General features: G+C 41.2%; 3 protein-coding genes across 7 annotated transcripts in view; 1 reads left to right on the forward strand and 2 right to left on the reverse strand.

Annotated features, from left to right (window-relative positions):
- Window positions 1–50: 50 nt before the first annotated feature.
- On the reverse strand, window positions 51–11203 carry dhx57 (DEAH (Asp-Glu-Ala-Asp/His) box polypeptide 57). Of its 2 annotated transcripts, none has more exons than XM_026147195.1 (25): window positions 11143–11203; window positions 10496–10529; window positions 10233–10391; window positions 9862–10140; window positions 9574–9780; window positions 8551–9443; window positions 8277–8458; window positions 8035–8156; window positions 6725–6920; window positions 6491–6615; window positions 6238–6371; window positions 6095–6149; window positions 5788–5999; window positions 5583–5699; window positions 5128–5224; window positions 4809–4982; window positions 3100–3300; window positions 2715–2991; window positions 2381–2476; window positions 2205–2288; window positions 1848–1985; window positions 1688–1762; window positions 1467–1601; window positions 1177–1377; window positions 51–962 (listed from the first exon to the last, which is right to left on the reverse strand). In XM_026147195.1, the coding sequence occupies exons 3-25, from the start codon at window positions 10385–10387 to the stop codon at window positions 819–821; spliced, it is 4299 nt and encodes a 1432-aa protein (XP_026002980.1). In that variant the 5' UTR covers window positions 10388–10391; window positions 10496–10529; window positions 11143–11203; the 3' UTR covers window positions 51–818. The 2 variants fall into 2 exon arrangements, with proteins under 2 accessions (XP_026002980.1, XP_026002981.1); XM_026147196.1 differs by lacking the exon at window positions 11143–11203 and adding an exon at window positions 10639–11096.
- A 50-nt stretch (window positions 11204–11253) lies between these two features.
- On the forward strand, window positions 11254–13837 carry morn2 (MORN repeat containing 2). Of its 2 annotated transcripts, XM_026147206.1 has the most exons (7): window positions 11254–11319; window positions 11589–11665; window positions 11765–11797; window positions 11869–11919; window positions 12093–12199; window positions 12282–12418; window positions 13667–13837. In XM_026147206.1, exons 2-7 carry the CDS (start codon window positions 11659–11661, stop codon window positions 13767–13769), a joined length of 438 nt encoding a protein of 145 aa, XP_026002991.1. In that variant the 5' UTR covers window positions 11254–11319; window positions 11589–11658; the 3' UTR covers window positions 13770–13837. The 2 variants fall into 2 exon arrangements, with proteins under 2 accessions (XP_026002991.1, XP_026002992.1); XM_026147207.1 differs by lacking the exon at window positions 11254–11319 and having other exon boundaries at window positions 11600–11665; window positions 12093–12127.
- Window positions 13838–16219: 2382 nt separating this feature from the next.
- The window catches only part of strip2 (striatin interacting protein 2), a 29435-nt gene continuing 25521 nt past the window's right edge, over window positions 16220–20133 (reverse strand). For all 3 annotated transcript variants that reach the window (XM_026147199.1, XM_026147198.1, XM_026147197.1), the window contains one exon: window positions 16220–18820. In XM_026147199.1, the coding sequence (XP_026002984.1) occupies window positions 18570–18820 (251 nt within the window). In that variant the 3' untranslated portion in view covers window positions 16220–18569. The remainder of the gene's footprint in view (window positions 18821–20133) is intronic.

Consider the following 20133-nt stretch of genomic DNA (forward strand, 5'->3'; position numbering starts at 1 on the left):
CAGCACACACCGCTTACATTAAGTAAGGAAGAAAAACAGTGAACAACAGGTTATCATCGCAATAATTTAATGGTAGTGCAGCGTTCAGTGGAATTCATGTTAAGACAGTAGCTTTCCAGTTTCTTTGGCAGCTCTCACCAAATCATCCTGGTGTAAAAAGCCCTTGCATTCACATTGTGAAATTGTACTTTAACATTTAAATACATTCAGTAAATGTACACCAACTGTATACCATGCAGAAGCTCTTGGATCTTTTAGTCATGCATTACAAATAAACTCATAGTACAAAATCCAATATGGACCCAAGAAACTTCTCAGTTGTGAGCAAGACACAACCCAAAATAAAAAACCACTGTATACAAACTCTGTGACATCACTTAACAACCAATCATGTGCCAATTTATGTGCACATACCATGCAGCGGTAGTATGACATCAAAAACTGAACGAAGCATTAGCTGCTTTAGTCCAGCAGGAATAAGAGTGGAATCTTAATAATCACCTGCATAGAGACATTTTTTTCTTTAAAGGCAGAATTTGCTTTAAAAACCTTGAGTGCAACAGCAACTCAGTGGAAAACAACACTTTTAAGTGTAAGGTGGCAACACTGGTGTACTGAAACTGAGCTCATGTCAAATATTTGCCCAGCTAATCTTCCTCTGACTATCCACCATCAATGCAGTAATATTGACTTTTTAAAGAATTTTTAATAAAGACTTTGTGGGAGTGATGCAGGAGCACAAAAACATTATCACTGGGGCTCCATGCATCTGAGCCCTTTAAATAAAGAAATAATAAAGGAAGCTTTGAGTAGCAGAGCTACTCTGTAGAGATGAGGTGGACGATCATTTGTATGATGCTGGAGCCACGGGGGCAGCTGCACAGGTCCATGCTCGGGTTTTTGATTTTATCCTCCAGAAGCAGGTCCAGCTCCCAGCGCAGCTCCTTCAAAAGCTCAGCCACCTGGATATAGTCACACAAGCACATGTAGTAACATATATGTTAACTTATATGTTGTAGTTGTTCAGTTGTCGTGCTTGCACTCTCCATAAAACTTGTTAAACCTTTAAAGCATATAAACTCTACACAGCTTGTACGCCCGTTGCAATACTAAGATCTGAGCCAGCTATAACTCTTTGATCATGTGATCAAAAAAAAAAAAATCAGATTCTCTGACCTCGTGTGAAGCAGCAGCAAATCGGATCCACCCATCATCCAGGGAGATGACAAACTCCCTTCTGTGCAGCTCCACGTTGACCTGTCCGCATCCAAACAGCACCAGCGGGTAAACAGACACCATGCTGCAGTCCCTGATGAAAACGCGACTCGTTTTCACCTTCTCATGGTAAACCAGGTACGGGCTGTCGTAGTGGCGAACCTGGTGCATAAAGAACAGAAAGGTGAGGCTTATTTCTCCTACAAGTTGTTTAGTTTGGAGCGTATCTTTTTTTCCCCCCCTAACCTCACCGTGTAGTTGACAGATGATGGATGCACGTGGACGTAACCGTCGTTCTTGGTCACAAAGCGGAGCTCGTTGGCTTTGGGTTGCATCTTCATCACTCCCGTGCCCGTCTTCTTATAAGTCCCTTGAGGAGCTCGTACCTGCAGGACATCAAGTGTGAATGTTTCATACTTCTGTTTGGCTTTCTGTTCTTTACTTGTATGACAAAGAGGGGGACTATGCCCACCTGGACCACGTTAGGATAGAGGGCAGCACACAGCATGGCGGACATCAGCCGGATGTTACTGGAATTTAGGTTTGCCTGAGATGCAAAATATTAGAATTTTTGAATTATTTTCTCCAAGATGAACCCTTGAATCACTGATTCAGTGATTTGTATGTGTCACCTCAGGGCCAGTAGCTTCCATGACCCCGTCTGTACCCTTGTAAGACATTTGCTCAATAATCCTGGCCTTCAGTCCCTCCTTGATGAAGCCAATGTCAGACAACAGCTCAGCAAACTGCCTCTTCAGACTGGCGATCTCCTGCCAAAGGTCACAATTCACCATTTCAAATATTATTCATATAAAACACACTGCTCGGGCCATTTGAAATTAAATCTGAATACATTGGAAGAACTTCATAAGCTTTAGCACTGCTTTAGATTTATATTCAAACAGAGAAGATCAGAATTATACTGTAGAGCAAGTGAGTTTATTGATTCTGGACAAGTGATTAAGTGCTTCTGGACACCACTGCCTCACCTGTAAACCCCGCCATGACAGGAAGTTCTCCCTGCAGTAGAGGAAGCTGGCACGGTGGCCATTCCTTGCTGCGGAGCACCATCCCTGCATAAAAAAAAAAGAAAGTTTTTATATTATCTGTATGTATTTCAACATCTTTGAATTATCTTATCACAATAAGCGAACGCAGTAGGGACCTTGTATGCCTGCAACAAAGCTAGATGGTCACTTTTAGCCACTGCAAACTCCACTTTCTTTTTATTTGCTTCCTCTCGCTTATCCCATGGAGACACCTGGAAGCAGACCAGATTTTCATTTCCATAAAATTAGACACTTGCATTACAAATATACATAATAAACAAATAAATGTCATTATGTAACCTCCTATCTGTTAAAAACCAACAGAAAAGATGAAGCAGCTCATTACTGCGCTGTGTACTATACTTGTAATTGTTAATGAGCCTAAAATCAGGGGCATGCTGCAGATGAACTGCACATAGCGTCTCTCAACAGAAACTAGCGCCTTCTTACAAATGGGGATTTGAAGGCCAGACTTGCAGCAATGGTGAGTGCTGGGTCAAGGCAGCGGAAGATGGCGCCGAACAGCATGAGCTTTCCGATGCGCACGTCGACAGGCAGGCAGGCCAGGTGGTAGCCCAGCGGGGTCAGCTTCTCATCTGTGGTCAGAGCTCCCAGGTCCTGAAGGCGCTGCTTGGCAGCGTCCAAGCTTCCCACTGACGGGGGCTCGATGAGCCGAGAGAAGACTGACTCCAGCGGCTGCTCCGCGAACACATCCAGGATCTTGATTCTGTTACAGAAAGGTCAGTGTTGTGAACAACCGTTTTGGAATTTCTCCAAATCAAATGCCATTTGCATTTTATAGTCAGAGTTATGTGGGAAAAACAGACGGCTCTACCGGAGACAGAGCTGCTCTAGTGGCACTCTCTGGATCTCAGGCAGCTGCTGCTCAGCCAGCTGGTGTTTAAAGCAGTGGCTGGTGAAGAGGTGGAAGCAGACCCCCGAGGCCACACGACCTGCTCGACCCCTTCTCTGCAGCGCGTTAGCTTGAGAAATCCACGTGTCCTCCAGGCTCTCCATGCTTTTAGATGAATCGTACCTGAAAGAAAAAAATATATATATATCAAGGGAGACTTAGAGATTTGTGGATTTGAGCATATATCAGTGCATCTTCATGTATCACAAAACCATTTTAATATGATTGCATGGGCCTTTTAAAAAAAACAAGAAGTATAATTCACACAGTGTTGGGAGTAACGGAATACATGTACCGCCGTTGTCTAAGGAGCTTGGAAAGAAAAGCGTCTGGACTTCTTTGAGTTGCTTGAAGACGTTTCACCTCTCATCCGAGAAGCTTCTTCAGTTCTAAGGGTCAAGGGTGGAGAGTCCCAGATTTAAAACCCAGTGGGAGTTTCCCCCCAAAGAGGGACAAGGGACCCCCGATGATCCTCTACCTAATCACATGAGCTTTTCTTTCCAAGCTCCTTAGACTACGATGACCTGGATGACTGAGAACCGTCACAGACATGTACCGCCGTTACGTATTTAAAATACAAAATATGAGTAACTGTATTGCGTTACAGTTACCGTTTAAAAAGGTGGTATTGAGAATACAGTTACTTTGTTGAAATAAATGGATTACACCGTGGTTTTTTCCTGTTTCATATGTTAGGCTATGCCCTCTCTATTTTTGGTAATTCCACACCGGTGGAAATGCAAACAAAACACGCATTAAGATGACGTGAAGAAATATTTTTTTTAAATTCTCTAACATGAATGCAATAGGCAGAGTGTTACAGGCATCGCCCTAAACAATGTAGCATCATGGGCAGTGTAGTCCGTGCTGCAGGGAAAATGGACTGCCATACCCGTTATGTGTCTGTGAGCGAGAGGGACGGAGAAAAAGGAGAGTGGAAAAGTATGAGTTATCACCGAGCCGAAAGCTGGAAGCATGTAAATATAATAATAACAACCACTGCAGCCAAAAGGAGTGCCTGACGAGCCCAGCTGTAAGTTAACTATTAAGACTCGACTGTACACTGTGTTCGTGTTTTCCTCCGAAACAATAAGTTCCTTTGGAGCAGCCTTTCAACGCCTCTCTCTGTCTCTCGCTAGCAAAGTTGACCCAGACAACAAAGTAAAGATGGTTTTCGGCTACGAGCCCGACATGAACCTGATGTATTTGCCAGAGGTCCCTTTACTACGGTTCAGAGCCGCGGACCTGTTTTATATACGCGCGGAATAGTTTACTATACGAGATCGCTGCAAAAACTGCAGCCTGACCTAATGTCCACCCTACTGTTACTCATTTTATATTAAGATTTAAAAATCTGGTCGGTATTGGTATGGCGAGTAACCTTCAGTAATAGTAATAAATCACATTCATGTAGTTGTAAAAAAGCATAATAATATATTAAGTAATCCAAAGTATTCAGAAGACGTTACTCTCATTGAGTAACATAACAGAATACGTTACAAAATACATTTTGGGGCATGTATTCTGTAATCTGTAGTGGAATACATTTTAAAAGTAACCTTCCCAACACTGAATTCACAACCCGAAACTGTCAAAAATGAGAATTTAGGGCTAGCATAATAGAAGGTTACCTTTTCTCCTTCATTTTTCCGGAGTCGATGACATAAACCACGTCGTCGATGGTTACTGAGGTCTCAGCAATGTTGGTGGAGATGATGATCTTTGTGACACCATCTGGAGGCCGGCTAAAAACTGCTTGCTGCTCCTCATTGGACAATGTTGAGTGAAGGGGGTACACCACGCACCTGATGGGCATGACCAAAAGTTACAGTTAATGTGTTTCAGTCAAAAGTTTTCACACAAACAAACAAAAAAAACTGGTTCAGCTTTTAGCTTCATTTTATACACATACAATTGCAAACCAAGTGTTGCCATAAAACACACACAGACCTGGACGCGCCCCTGTTGTTGAACATTCTATTGGACTGAAGCTGCTCATAGAGCATCTTGATCTCAGCGAGGCCTGGCAAAAACACCAGCACTGCACCTGCAGACACAAAGCAACATAACCAGTGTTCAGCTTCACAGCTGTCCCCAATCCAGATCAGTACATCAGAGACTTACTGGCCACCTGTATATGGCAATGTTAACTGGACTGGCTCTTAGATAGAACAGAAAAGCGTTATATGAACACTCAAAGTGCTTTACACAACTTGTTCATTCAAACAAGTACTTTTTCTAAGCATATCTAACATTCACACATGCATTCATCGGAGAGCAACATAGAGTTAGTCTTGCCCAAGGATATTCGGCATGCAGACTGGAGCAGGACCGCCAACCTTCCAGTTGGCATGTGACCTGCTCTACCACCTGAGATTGCTTTGGTGTCAGTGTTGTTTTCTTACCAGGTGGGTAGTTGTGCTTTCCTTCTACTATCCACTCCAGCAGGCTTTCCACCAGGTCCATATTGATCTTGTCCAGGTCCATTGTGGCGATGGTTTTGAGCACAGACTTCTTAGTATCTGCATCAGCAACGCAAAATTTTAGATGTATGCCCTGATTGGCACTGGCAGCTTATCTGATTAAAACCTAAATATATTTTCATTTCACCTTTGTATCTGATGGTGAGATCCTGCAGGCTGAGCTGTTGGTCTGGGACCGAGTCTTTGACAAAGTCTTTATTACAGAAAGACATGAAGTTCCAGACATCTTCACTCAAATCATCTACCACGCAACTCAGGTCCCCTCTGCTTCGGGCACCCGTGGTTGACTGATTCTGTTTTCCTGAGCGCATGTAAGGGCTACCATCCTCAATGACATAGCTGGAAAAAAACAGTACAATACACAAACCGTTGTGTTACTACGCAAATTGTAAAGACAGTCTACGGTTTACTTAAATGTTTTAAAATGTATTTACCGAGTATTAGCAATGGCATCTTCAAGAAAAAACTGGTCAACAGGAAAGGTGCGCCCTGGAGCAACACACATTATTAGAATGAAGAGGGGAATGCATAGAATGAGGTGTAAGAATAGAATTAGTCAGTTCTGCTAATAGATTACCTGGTATGTGGATAGTAGGACAGTTATAGAAATAGTCAGAAAAGAGGTTTGCATTAAGAGTGGCACTCATGAGGATAATCTTCAAGTCAGGCCTTTGCACCATCAAGTCTTTGAGCACCAGAAGCAGAAAGTCACTGAAAATAACAAATTAAGAGACAAGAAACAAAGAAGCAGCTTAAAATTTTTTTTTCCAGGTTCATTTTTCCACATGTTACAATACAAGTGCCATTAAGCTGAAGTATTTCTGTCTCACCTCTCCTCTGTTCGCTCGTGCACCTCATCCACGATGACATGCGTGACTCCTCTGAGGTCTGCCTCACCCTCCAGTCTCCTCAGCAACACCCCTGTGGTGCAGTATAGCAGCCTGGTGACTGAAGTCTGATAAAAGGAGCAGTCAGTGTTGGAAGAGTATATAGTATTAATATAAAAAAAAAAAACAGACAACCAGAATGCTGTATTGTAGATGTTTTTATATCTGTATCTGTACCCTGACACTCTCCAGGCGGATCTGGTAGCCCACAGAGTTCCCCAGACACTCTGCGCGCTCCTGTGCCACTCTCTGAGCCACTGACATGGCAGAAATGCGGCGAGGCTGCGTGCAGATGATGTTGGCCACCTGCTCCGCGGGGCCACTCAAAGAGGCATCTAGAATGAACTGAGGAACCTGAGTGGTCTTACCACACCTGCAGAAAAGTCACATTAATTAAAAAACAAAACAAAAAAAAAAAAAACACATGAAACACAGTCATGTTTAGGAACAGGCAATAATCACAGGTATGTTTAGCATCTTTTTTGTGAAGGTGAATTTTTATACTTCTTTCAAACTCGAGTCCTCTTTTATATTAAGCTTACACTGGACTTTGGTATAGGCCATCTGTTCAGCCACAGCAGGTTTCTGTCTAAGTTTATATATGATTTTTATATTATATGATGATCAAATTGAACCATTTATCCTTAACCATTTTCATACAAAACCCAGACTACAAAAGAATGAGAGTTTAGAACAATGTGAAACCTGAGCTTTTGGTTCATTGAGATTACCTATGTACATACACTGATCTCTCCAAAAGTTGATTCTGTTCATCTGGACGTAGCGTTTTGTGGGAGAAACGTTTCGTCACTCATCCAAGTGACTTCTTCAGTCTCAGCTGACTGCAGGTTTTCCCAAATCTTATAAGCAGTAAATTTGCATAATAACTGAAACCAGCCCACTGAAGGAACAATGGGCTGGGAGGTCAGTTCCTTAATCATAATTATGCAAATTCTCATGACCATTTCTCATGACCAAATTCTCAACAACCACTGACCAAAACCCACTGATCAATGGCCATGAGTACCATTCACAGAGAGTTGGGGAATGGCTGCAATCACAGCATTGTAAGATGGCGAAAGATGTACCCTTAGGCCCCCTCCTCGATTCAGAGATGGTTTTTCCCTTTTCACGTAAATGGCCTCCTTGACTCCGCGCTCAAACCAGCGTTCCTCTCTGTCCTAAGGGTACATCTTTCGAGACGATACACTGATCTCATTATTTAAAACTTCAAATAATTATAACAATATAACAGCAGATATGACAAAAAGTAAGGAAAGCCATAGTAGATCTCATTTATAAACTTTCAATTTTAATATATCTGATGTAAATGTTTTTAATTCCATACAAGCTAAAACCCTTCATATATCCATACATCACATTTGACTTGCTATTGGTTGGGGAAAAAAGGCTGAAAGGGTGGATCAGTATCATTAAAATATATTTTTTCTTTAATTTATAAGTCACGGTAAAACTCTGGGACCTACCCAGTCATGCCACTGATCACCAGCACCTGACACTGGTCCAATACATCTAGGATGTGCTCTTTCTCTTGCCAAGCTGGAAGATTCTTCCTCTGTTCAAGCATAGAACTGTAGCGTCTGGAGGACTGGTTTGACAGAGGAACCAAAGGAAATCGGAAACAGATTACAAAGGATGCATCATACTGAGAAGGATTTGGAGGAAGAAAAACCAAAAAAAATATACACATTTTTTTCCTAAGACCCACCTGTTTCCTACTGAACTCTTTGCACAGCTTGCTGTTTTCTAGCAGCAGATTGCCCATCGTATTGTGCTTTTTCACCATGTTCCTCTTTAGCTTGACGTAACTGTCGTTCTTAACTGGAACTGCGTGGTCCCTCTCATCCTCGTCTTTCTCATCCAGCTCTTCTGCATCCACTGTCCGTTTTACTAAAAAGTGAGCAGAATTAAATACAGCTCTCTATTGTATAAAGAAACGACAGAAAATATATAGCAAAAATGTACATTTCTATCCGACTTACTATCTGTGGTCCTTGGGTTGCTAGATGCAGCAGCACTCCCGCTGTTTGCATGGTTACTACTGCTGGTGATGGCATTCATGCTCTCCTCAGAAGCTTTGCTCCTTACAGTTTTACTCTTTGCTATGGCAAGAAAGGGTGGAGGAACAGCAATCACAGGAGGTGGGGTGCTGTATTTGTGATGCCGTATGGACAATAGTTCTTTCATGGTATTTTCATCCTCACACAAGGTTATCAGGGTGTAAACAACAGGCTGGTTGCTTTCTGCTGCAGACAATGCCTCTCCAAGTAATCTCTCAGTCACATGGAGCCTCCCCGCAGCGCAGAGAGACTCATCATTGGTACTGAAGGCAACTATTGGTGCTTGAAAAGGGTAACGGTTCCCTTTGGGGAAACGAACTTCCAGCTCATACTCAGGAGGAGAATAGCTGCTGACACCAGGCTGGCCTGGGCCTTTCAGGTCCGAGGAACCAGCCTCAGACATGTCTTTTTTGGGAAATTCATGTTTGAACCAACATTTGTTTCCATAGCGGCAGCCTTGACCTTTCATGTAGAATTTGCAGATGTCACCGATGTTTGGAGCTCCTCCACCTACCACTCCTCCTTTCTTAACAGGAGATCGTGAGAGGAACGACAGGTCCAGGGTTACTGTCCATACAGCATTGGCAATGCGCTCACTGAAGCGATCGCCATAAATAGCAGCTAGAGCCAAGGCCTCCTCCTGCTTTTGGTTTACACACTCATCCAAAGGCACCTCATCAAGTCCATCAGGGGAAACTGCTTTCTGACCATAGCGCTCAGTGAAAATCTGTTGGAGGAGCTGTTCCAAAGTTGCCCCAAACTCTCCTCCACCAGCTTCCAGCGCCTGTTTGCTGCGCTCCCTGTCAAAACCATATCTACACAGAGGAAATTATGAGAAAGCAATGGGTTAGAAGCTAATTATATTTACACACAAAAGCACCGATTCAGAACATCTGATTTAGCTCATAGGTAAGGTTCTGGAAATAAAACAAAATTTGAAATCACCTGCAGAGCTTTCCTATGGCAAATAAGGAGATAACAGGTTCAGGGCTGGGCTGTTCATCCTCATATTCTAGGTCAAATGTTGGGCTCTCTGCTTTCTGTACAGGCTCATCATTCGTGGCCCAAAACTGGCCTTCCTCACGGTAATCCAATTCATCAAATTCCTCTTCTTCCTCCTCATCTAGCCCGGAATAATCTGAACCAGAATCACTAAGGAACAAACAGAGGGTTGCATGAGTTTATTTCCTAGCTTTCTAATTGTTCTTTTCAAACAAGTGCGTATGTACTTACTCATACAGTTCATCAGAGTCCTGTGTCTGTAAAATCCTCAGCAACTCCTTGAGTTGTTCCTGGTTCGCATTAGTCATGAAGATCTTCTGCAACGGCATACTGCTCACCTCTGGTCTGATGCATTCACTGACCTTTGAGTGCATCCTGGTACTCGTCAAGGACCTTGGCAGAGCCTTGCTACTACTTTTCCCATTTCGGTCTCGATCTCTAGCTTTCTTTCCTCCTCGACCACCATCCCCGCCACCAGCATGGGCGCCACCACCTCGTCCTTTATTTGATCTGCAGACAGAATGAGACACGAGGCAAAATGATAGGAAATCAACTGAAGCCGAGCACACAAACCTAAATATTTCTTCAATATAAATTAACACCTGCTGAAATAAGAGGGTCCAAAATCAAGGTTGAAATCATCCCCGTCATCCCAGAGCCTGGTTCCTCCTTTCCGATTTCCTCCTCCTCCTCCTCTTTGTTTATTAAATCTTCCACCTCCTCTGTTGGGCTTCCCACCTCTTCTCCTTGCGTTCATTTCTCTACCAAAGGACACACGAACAGTTTCATTACATAAACACCAGTACAAATACAAAATTGACTATTAAAAAAGAAAAAAAAATCACTGCTGTCAGAATATACTTACACTCAATCAGTGTCCAATCATAGCAGAAAACAATCTGCGAAAAGAGACATTAAAAAGCATGGTCTGAATAAATTTTTCCAACCCTGGGAGTATACCCCCCAAAAAAAACCTAGATGAGGGAGAGAGAGCTACTGGTTGCGGACCCGGGAAGAGCAGGCAGCTACTACTGTCCACCCTCTGCAGAGCACAGTCACACATCGCTGTGGGCTGGCTGGCACTTCAATTCAATTCAAGTGCGAGCAATGAGATGGTGGCTGACACACAGCGCTGGTGGCTACAATTATGCAATCAAACTTAACATGCAGACTAACAACCCAGTCAGGGCGATGACCGATTAACCCCACGGCTAGGTGGCTGGCTACAGGCAAAGTACAAAAGACCAGAACATATAAGGAATAATGTGGAAGTAAGGTGCTGCACGTTAATCATCTTCAAGTATAAGGAGTCGGCTAGCTAACGAGCTAACAGCTAGCAAGCACACTCATCACTTTTAATGTAACAGTAAGCTAACTGAAAAAAGCCTCCCGGCAAGGCAAGTCAGTGAATCTAAATGCTTTAAAAATGTCAAAAAGTATAGAGCCGTGTTATAATCGGTAAAGTGCGCAATAAACTGAAAAACGAAACTTTAATAACAATTGCGAACAAACCTGAACCAGCTGCTCTGACCACCGGTAGCCTGCATCTCTTCTATTGGCCCAAACTCTTGAGTTCAACGTTTCTTTTCCGGTTTACGTTCGCGCTTAGAAAAAAAAAACACAATAAAAAGTTAGCAAACAGTATCTCTCGGTCACTCGACAAGGTTAAAGTCGAAGGTTTTAGCGGCGGTAAGCCTTTCTTCTTGTTATTTAAAAACGGTAGTTTAATAAAACGCATTTAGAGCGTCGCACAAGCCATTAAAGATATTACTTTGCACCAATTCCGTAACTATGGTAACAAGGGCTAGCCTCTAGCTGCCTTTAAAACACAGGACCCCCGGCTTACTGGCAGCATTAGCTCCATTTAAGGGCAAGTAAAAGTGAACAGTTACAGTGCGGTTGTAACTTGTGTCATAGTCACAACTTTCTAATCAGCTGTCTGACTTTTCACATTGAAGAAGTTGGCCAGAACACAGCATTTGCTCTCGGCTCTGACAACCATCTGCCAGCTGGGGGAAGCTGTCACGGATGTCTGGTAGAGTGTGATTGTGAAGATATGAGTTCTAACACCTAGTCTGCGCACACTCACACACACACAAACCCTGTTCTGATTCGGTGTGATTTTCATTTTCAGATAAGAAAGGAAGCGATTCTTTGAACACTGATGGTAAATATCCTCTTCGCGCCACAGTTTGCGCATTCTTGTGACAGCGTGAATAAATGTGTATTTGTTTACAGGGGGTGGACCTCTAAAAGTCTCCTACATTTTTCCAAACGGAGACAGATATGGTAAGTTATAGCTGGCTGATGATCCAGCTTTACACGTGAAACATTTCCACGTGTAAAAATCTTGGGAAGAAGAGACCTAATTCTTGGTTAAAGCAATACACAATGCCTCAATGTGACTACTCAGATGAAATTTAAGTCTATGCTAATTATGTATGAACCTCTGTTCTCCACAGAGGGAGAGTGCAGCAGGTCTGCATATGGAGCACTGGTGAGGAGCGGTGCTGGTAAACACACCTCAGCAAGTGGCATCACATACACTGGAGAGTGGCATGAGGACAAAGTATGCAATTACTGCCTCAAACATCAGTTATTTTTACCATGTGGTTAAACAAACATAATCTCCCTCTCTGTCGCTCTCCCAGATGCATGGTAGAGGGACCATGCAGTATCCCTCTGGAGCACAATATGAAGGAGAATTCAAAGACAACATGTACAACGGCACAGGAACATACACCTTCCCAGATGGTTCTATGTGTAAAGGTCACTTTCATAATAACAGGTAAAAAAAAATGCCTTTTTAAAAATATTTTCTGGAAAAAAAATCAGATAAATATTAAAGACAACTATTATATGAGAGTTTTTATTTTAAAAGACACAAACATGTCATTTGGGAGTTTGCACAGGAGATGCAATTGACCAAACAAGAAATCCCAGACAAACCTAGTACAGTTCTTAAAGCACCTGACGATCAGATGAGATTTAAAGTTACATTGCTTAGTATGGGGACGATTCAAATGCAGGATGTGGGAACAAACAAAAAATCCTAAATTCAAACTGGATTCTTCTAATCTTATGATTATACAGTCCAACCTGGGAACCAAAATATAGCCAACGCAAAGATATGACAATGACAAGGTTGAAAAACAGGTCAGTATATATGCACAAGTGATCGACTGAGGATGAGAAACAGGTGGGGAACCAAGCACAGGTGAAAGTAATCAAGCAAAGACAACCACAACCAGAGAAGCAGGCGCGAATGAAAGAGTGAAACCTGACATATTAGGAAACCAACTATCAAAGTAAAGCAGGAAATAGCTAAAGGACAAATTATAAACACTGAAATAATAAGACTTAACACTAAAACATGATAATAAGTAGAAGGTGCTACTACATAGACAAAACAGTGGGGAAGTCAGGGAAACACTAGGAAGACTTGAATAACAGTAAAATCAAAGCAGGAACCAAAAGAGGAATTTAAATGATCTCAGCTGGTGATATAAAAAAAAAGCATAAATCAACCTGCTCTAAATCAATTTTACGCTGCAGCTTCTTGAACACAGAGTAGAACATTGATTAGTTACATCTTTATTTGCATATTTCCACATTCTTTATATTCTGTTCATGTGACAATTTCTGTGATTGGAGTGGTTTCTGCTCAATTAATCTTTTTTAGTCTTAAGAATAGTCAAGCATGAGGCAGAAAGTACCCGTTTTTTTCCCAGCTGGAGTTCTTAGGTTTGATTAAGCCAGCTAACACAAAGGAAACCTGGCTATGTTAAACTTCCTTCATAGGTCAAACCCCAGGACCCCGACATAATAAATTGAAAGAATATATGGTAACAACAACTGTTTGGATGAACTGTATCCAGACCAGACTGAAATTTATCTTTCCTTATTTTTATTTATTGTACGCGTTTAGCTACAATATTGTGTAACCCAGTAGTTGTTGTTTCTTCGGTTCTTTGGCTTCGTTTGGTTCAAGCAGATGAAATTGAAGATTTTAGCTGTTTTTACTGGTGTGTTTCAGGTTGGAGGGAGATGGGGCCTTCATTAGCGCACAGGGACTGTTCTGGACGGGGGAGTTCCACGGCAAAGCAGCGCTTGGACTCAAATTGGAACACAATCTTTAGGCAAAACAAATACCACACTTTGGCACATATATCTATAACATTAAAATGTAACTGCATCAGACAACAAACTTCTTCTGTATTTTGTTTTTCATACAAGATCTTGTGCACATTTTCTTTCACTTCATATATTAGTGGGTGACAGTCGCTGGCATAAGTGAGTCAAGTATCTACAATACTGTGTCTTGACTCTTTGTGAGAGTGAAGGACAAGTGCAGGGTAATTTTATTATCACTGCACCACCATCCAATCCCAGAGGGGCTCATGTCCCCATCCATAACAGCTGTACCCAAACTGCTGGAACATTGGCCTGGGGAAGAGTGAGTATGTGGTCATTTTGACCTTCAGTGTGTGTACACACAGCTTTGTGTGTGAACTGGCTTTCTGCCCCACATAACCCCTCCGACAAATTAAAATGAGTCGACAAACAAACACAAGTGTTCAACACTGTTTAATAAGCAACTCTGCAACTCTGATATCGTAATCTGTCACTCTATCGTATAATGCCTCTATGGATGTGTAATTGCACATACCCCTGAACATCTTCAGTGTCGAGTATTTACTGGATCTAGAATATGCAGATATGGAAGTGTGAGTAACAAAAAACACATATATACGGTAATAACGTCCATACAATACTAAACACTTCTGGTGAAATATTACCCTAGATACAATAAACGGCAATTTTCACTGATTGTACAGTTTTCAGGTAGAAAAAAAACAACATTTTTTTTTGCATTCCAAGTCTTCAGTATGGACTTGAATGCAGATAGCAGAAACAAGAGAATAAAAACAGGAAATGGCACTCAAATTTGGCACAAGATACAAAAAGAAATAAACATTACATCTGAACTTTAAGTGCGACCAACACTCACAATGAGCTACTGTGTTTTTGTGACGATGCACAGCTTATGCAGTAAATGTTTAGAGGTTCAGGTGTATCAGAATGTATATTCCTCTTTACAGGTAGTGAGCCAGAGAATGGCAAGGAAGCTTTTAAAACTGTTGTCATATATATATATATATATATATATATATATCTATCTATCATCTCCATAAACCTGAGAATCTATAAAGTATACAATATTATTGTTAAAGATATCGCCTTCCTGAAGAAGAAAACAAAAACAGAATCCTGTGTGGTGCACAACACTGTACGAGTGACTGTACGAGAAACAAAAAAAACTTTTCTTACTGGACTGGAAAGACATTAACACGTGAACACAGAACAGAACCATGGTCATGCACATTTCAACAAGACTGAGTATCAAAATTATTTCTATACAGAGATAATACGTAACAGTTTGTAACCCCTCAAAGCAAGTAGATAACAATCTGAAACAATCAACAATTGTACAAAAACAAAAGTACATGCTTTTTGTCCTTTGTGCTTGTTTGTGTGCTTAAGTAAAGACATATCCAGGAATCAAGGTGCTCACCTCTGAAGCATCGTTTAGGCAGTCGCATCTACAGGAAGTTGCACTAAACTGGAAAAGCAGCACCATTATTGTGACAACCGCCACCACCAGTGTGGTTCACATGTTGTGCTGTTGTTGAGTGGAAGTGGGGCGTCAGTTAACGGAATGGCCACTGTTCCGATCATGGGTTCGAATAACTCCAGATGGTTCGATAGAAAAGCTCAGGGAAGCAAGCAGACACAGTCCAGCCAAGACAACAAATTCGTTTTCACTCTAGAGGTCTTTTTGCTTTAAAATAAACAAATTACAACTTTTGGAAACACTTCATAAAACATTTTTTGTTTGGTTTTTAATGTCTTGCTTCTTTGTGGCGTGCCAAGACAAAACAGACACACTATCGACCTTTAAGTCTGTGGAGGACAAAGAGTGCCAAACTAAACAATCAATAAAAAAAATGCTCCATTATTTAGATGAAAAACCTTTTAAATTGCCTTAACTTAGTTATAAAAAGGGACAATTACATTATTTTATTTGAATTTCTTCTGTGTGTGTAAATTTCTCTATTCACAACAGCCAAGAAAAGACACGATCAAGACAGACTTGTGGACTTTCCAATATGTCCATAATATTGAATAATAATGTTTGCAAATATCTGTCAGAACTATGTCTCAAAATGTTTTTTATTGAATAGGTTTCTGGTGCATTGAGAGAAACTATTTTGTGTTTGTTTATGTATTAATATTTGTTTGAGTATTTCTCTGTTTGCATTGTTACCACAATAATCCAAAGACATCCCGAAGCTGTAAAGTCATAGAAAATAAACAAAGAAAAATAGACTTTAACGTCAAAGCTTTGACATTTAGGAAACAAAGATTTTTTTTTTTAAAGACAATTTTGGACTTGTTTTTCAAATACTGCACATATTTATTTATTTCCAATTAAATTTAAATCCTTAATCAATTTGTTAAACATGTACTAAAAATAGCAGGCTCCAGCCCCCCGTGACCCTGACAGGGAAAAGCAGAAGAGAATGGATGGAATTTACTAAAAATATTTGTTTTAAATCGTGAATGTATTTCAGTGTTATTTCCGCCTTAGTGTCTACGATTTCAAGCAGCTTTCTGACTGTTCAAGTTGAGCCTGGCATTAACTAACCAAAAGACATGACGATGATCTTATGATGAACTTGAAATTACAGCTGCTCAATTTGCATAACATAATAAGATATTTATTGAGAAATGAAAAGGTTGTAGTTGAAACATAATAAATGGATAAATAAACAAATGAACAACAAGAAATAAATGGATAAATTGGCAAATATGAGAATAAATGCACGAGTAAATAAATGCTATGCCTATATTTTTGGTATATTTTAAAGAATATTAATTAACTGAGTCACTCATTTTTTTTTATTTAGTTCTAATCTTGGCAGTTTTGGTCTTCCATATAGGTAAATATAAACCTTCCCCATTCCACAGTCAATAACAAATTCAAACAAGTGATACACAGGTCATATTATGGCTCAGTCACACTTGAGTGAAACTACAACTATAACCTCATTGTGACTGGGAGAAATGAATAATTGCCCAGGAGCTGCACTGAATTTTTCACATTCGCCAACCAATTGCAAGCATTTGTGGTGACCCACTGGGGAGATCGAGAGTGCAACGCCCCTACGTCTGTGCAACCAGTCCCAATTGTAACTGCCGAGGTCGCCTGCCGGGAGAAAACCTGTTTTTAAACAGTCGTTGTCCAATTCAAGACTGACTGCCAGACAAACAGAAAAAGGTTTGCAAATTATTGTCCGTTTAGAAATGCAGACAAATTACCAACATGTTGCAATCTGAGCCAGTTTGTTTTGTTTTCAACAGAGAACTCAAAACAACTGGCTTTCAATTGACTGCATTTTGTTAAATTCCTGTGTAATTTTCAGTAAAAATTGCTGTCCTGCAGCAATTACGTCACCATTTCTGAATTTGTATTTCAGATCTTTGAGGTTCTGGCTGGACTCTTAATCTAAGCAGTGATGTCCTGTGTCTGTAGATAGCAACAGATTTGCAGTTTTCACTGATTTATCTTAGCTGATTGCTTTATTATCACAAACGCATTGCATTTAATTTCCAACTTGACCATATTCAGTGACAGACTGATAGAAGACTGACTCCATCTTGTTGCTGGTTCGTCAATATCTTTGTTCTTGGCACACCACAGTGGCTTTGAAGACAGCGACTGACTGTGAGTGGTTGCAGGCTTGGTCTGCACCTTTTGAAGGAACCATTTCAAAAGCAAGTTCATTGCACACGGTTGCAATAATTGTGGTCACACTGCGACCTCCAACCAATGTTTTCCCCAGTGTGACTGTAGCGTTACAGCTTCATTCAAAGTGATATGAAAAACTGAAGCGTTTTGATAAAAAGTACATCCAATTAGCTTCTGTGACCTCTTCATCTCTCACGACATGTATCGAAACAAACCCTGGGGGACATCAGTAATTATAGGTTTGACGTTGCTAAAAATGAAGCTAAGATATTTGGAATAGCAGGATTTCTGTATATAAGGTTAATTTTCTACTTAAAAATACAGATATATATTTTTTTAGGACAAAACATTTTGTTTTTTAAACTCACATCTCCCATTTTTTCAGATTTCCTTCTCCACACAAAGACTTTTACACATCCACAGAACAAACCCATACACTAATACGCTGGTATATTTCTCTTTAGTTTTTTTGGTGCCTTCGGAGCAAAGAGCTCCCATTTCTACATTTGGACTATCATAACCCTGTGGCTCCATTTCTCTTTTATACAAAATATATAATAGAAATGTTTAAACCCATCACCGACAAGCCACAATCTCTATACCTACAGTAGGCTCTGTGTTAAATTTAAAAAAAGGTTCTTTCAAACAATCATTTATCACGTAATGTTTAGAACACACGTTGATACAAATAAAGAGGAAAACATCACTGAGGAATCAGAAGAGCACCGACGTGTTAAAAAAAGGGACATGGTGTAGAAATCGATGTTTTTGTTGTCTAACATGGGGGCGGGGCAGTATAACTGGCCAAAAAAAACAGTTTCCTGCTACAGCGATACCAGGTGTTTCTTATAACTGCTACCTCTGTTCTTGCCGGTCATGTGTGTTCATAGTAGTTATAGGCACATGTCAGTGTGTGGCACTCTTTAATTGGATCCATTTTACAACTCATCTTTGATCCTCTTGTCGTTTCTTCCATTGCTGCATGCAGCTGCCAGCTCCTTCTTCCCGCTGGCGCTGCTTGGTACGACCTCCTTAAACCACTCCCAAGAGGCTCAATGTGTGACCTTCGCACAGTTACATCCACCCCACGCCCTCATGCCCCCTCTCTTCCCTCCCTCCCCGTACGTTATGGATTCTGTAGTAGGCCCTCCCACTGGATTGGCTGCGAGAAGACCTCTCTCTCCAGCCACATCTCGTAGCTGTAGTGGAAGTCCTCCGGCAGCTCTACGCGCTGGCCCAGCACGCTCTGCAGGCAGTTGTCCACGGGCGCGAAATCTCCGTTCCTGTTCCTTTCGTAGCGGCGGCTGTTGAACTTCTCGATGCTCTCCCGCAGGGCACACTCCTCTGCCTGGAAGTCCCACGGCCGTGCGTCGATATCTGCGATTTTTACACAATTTGAATTTAAGTGCCTGCTTCTTCTTTCTATCTCCTACTCTTTCCCGCTCTCTCTGTCACGCTCACAGTGACAGCTTGCTTGCTCTCCCAGCAGGGATGGAGACCCTGAAAAGTCCCCCCACCCCACTGCCACCCCCATCCGTGTTGCCATAGCAACACAAACCAGACAGTTTGCCATTGGCTGCTGGACAACTGTACTACACACATATATGACAGTATAGGAATCATGCAACCAGCTGCACAAACACCCACATACATGCAGTAACTACCCTGAACGTTCCTGTTTTCACAGCCCCGGGTACACATGTTCATTATGCTGCAGTCTCCTCTCTGTTCATCAGCTCTGAGTGAGGAGCACTGCTGGGGCCAATTAGCTCTGTGACTGCTTCGTTTAGGAAGATCTAAAAGGCTAAACTGAATGTATTCTGAGCAATGCTGCAGGATGTTCCTAATTTAATCTGTGACTCCAGCCTATCAGACTACAATTTACTAAGCTCCACTCGACAGTTTTTGACTAACATAATAAGTACCCTGTGTCATCATCATAAAGCATACAATAAAACTGTCACAGCTGTTCCCATTAAAACGCTGTTAGAAAATTCTATTTTGCATTTTTAAATCGGATTTTTAATTTGCCTGCCTCTCGCCCTATGACAGCTGGGATAGGCTCCAGCGCCCCCCGCGACCCTGAAAAGGATAAGCGGAAGCGAATGGATGGATGGATTTTTAATTTGTATTATTTATATTTTTACTACATTATCTTTTCTTTTAGCTAATGTACTTTGTCACTGTGAACTAAGAGTCAGACACTGGCTTATCATAGACATATTAATGCATACTGACATTTTTTTAAAGCACACTGCAGAAAATCTGAATTTGGAAGTGCTGTTATAACAGCGTTTGTCCAGCAGAGGTTGCTCTATGTGTTCAGCACTGCAGCACAGGTAGCAGAGAGTCATCAAAGCTGAATGGTGCAGAACAAATGCCTTCTTCACTTAAGTTACAGTAACTTTATGGTTTAGATATACTGTATGTGTATTATACATAAAGAATATGCGTTGCTATATTTATTAAAGGATTTTTTTTGTATCTGTCCCCAAAATCACATATCAGTTGCTCCAAATTGGATAAAAATTGGCTAAAGAAAAATTCCTAGACAAAGTGTTAAAAGGAGTAAAAATGAAATAAAACCCAGAGAGCACACGAGTCACAAAACATAAACTGGTCTTTAGTAAATCAAACTGAACTGTGCAAACAGATGGCTGTTCCCCAGTACACAAGGATATATTCTCTTC

Source organism: Astatotilapia calliptera, chromosome 17 (assembly GCF_900246225.1).
Source record: "Astatotilapia calliptera chromosome 17, fAstCal1.2, whole genome shotgun sequence".
Classification (NCBI taxonomy): domain Eukaryota; kingdom Metazoa; phylum Chordata; class Actinopteri; order Cichliformes; family Cichlidae; genus Astatotilapia; species Astatotilapia calliptera.

Coding starts and splice junctions, on each gene's coding strand:
- dhx57 (XM_026147195.1), bottom strand. CDS start 10,387: ATGAACGCAAGGAGAAGAGGTGGGAAGCCCAACAGAGGAGGTGGAAGA. Junction 6,616..6,724: donor TCCGCCTGGAGAGTGTCAGG/GTACAGATACAG, acceptor TCCTTTTATCAG/ACTTCAGTCACCAGGCTGCT. Junction 1,378..1,466: donor CATCATCTGTCAACTACACG/GTGAGGTTAGGG, acceptor TTTATGCACCAG/GTTCGCCACTACGACAGCCC.
- morn2 (XM_026147206.1), top strand. Junction 11,798..11,868: donor CGATTCTTTGAACACTGATG/GTAAATATCCTC, acceptor ATTTGTTTACAG/GGGGTGGACCTCTAAAAGTC. Junction 12,200..12,281: donor GAGAGTGGCATGAGGACAAA/GTATGCAATTAC, acceptor TCGCTCTCCCAG/ATGCATGGTAGAGGGACCAT.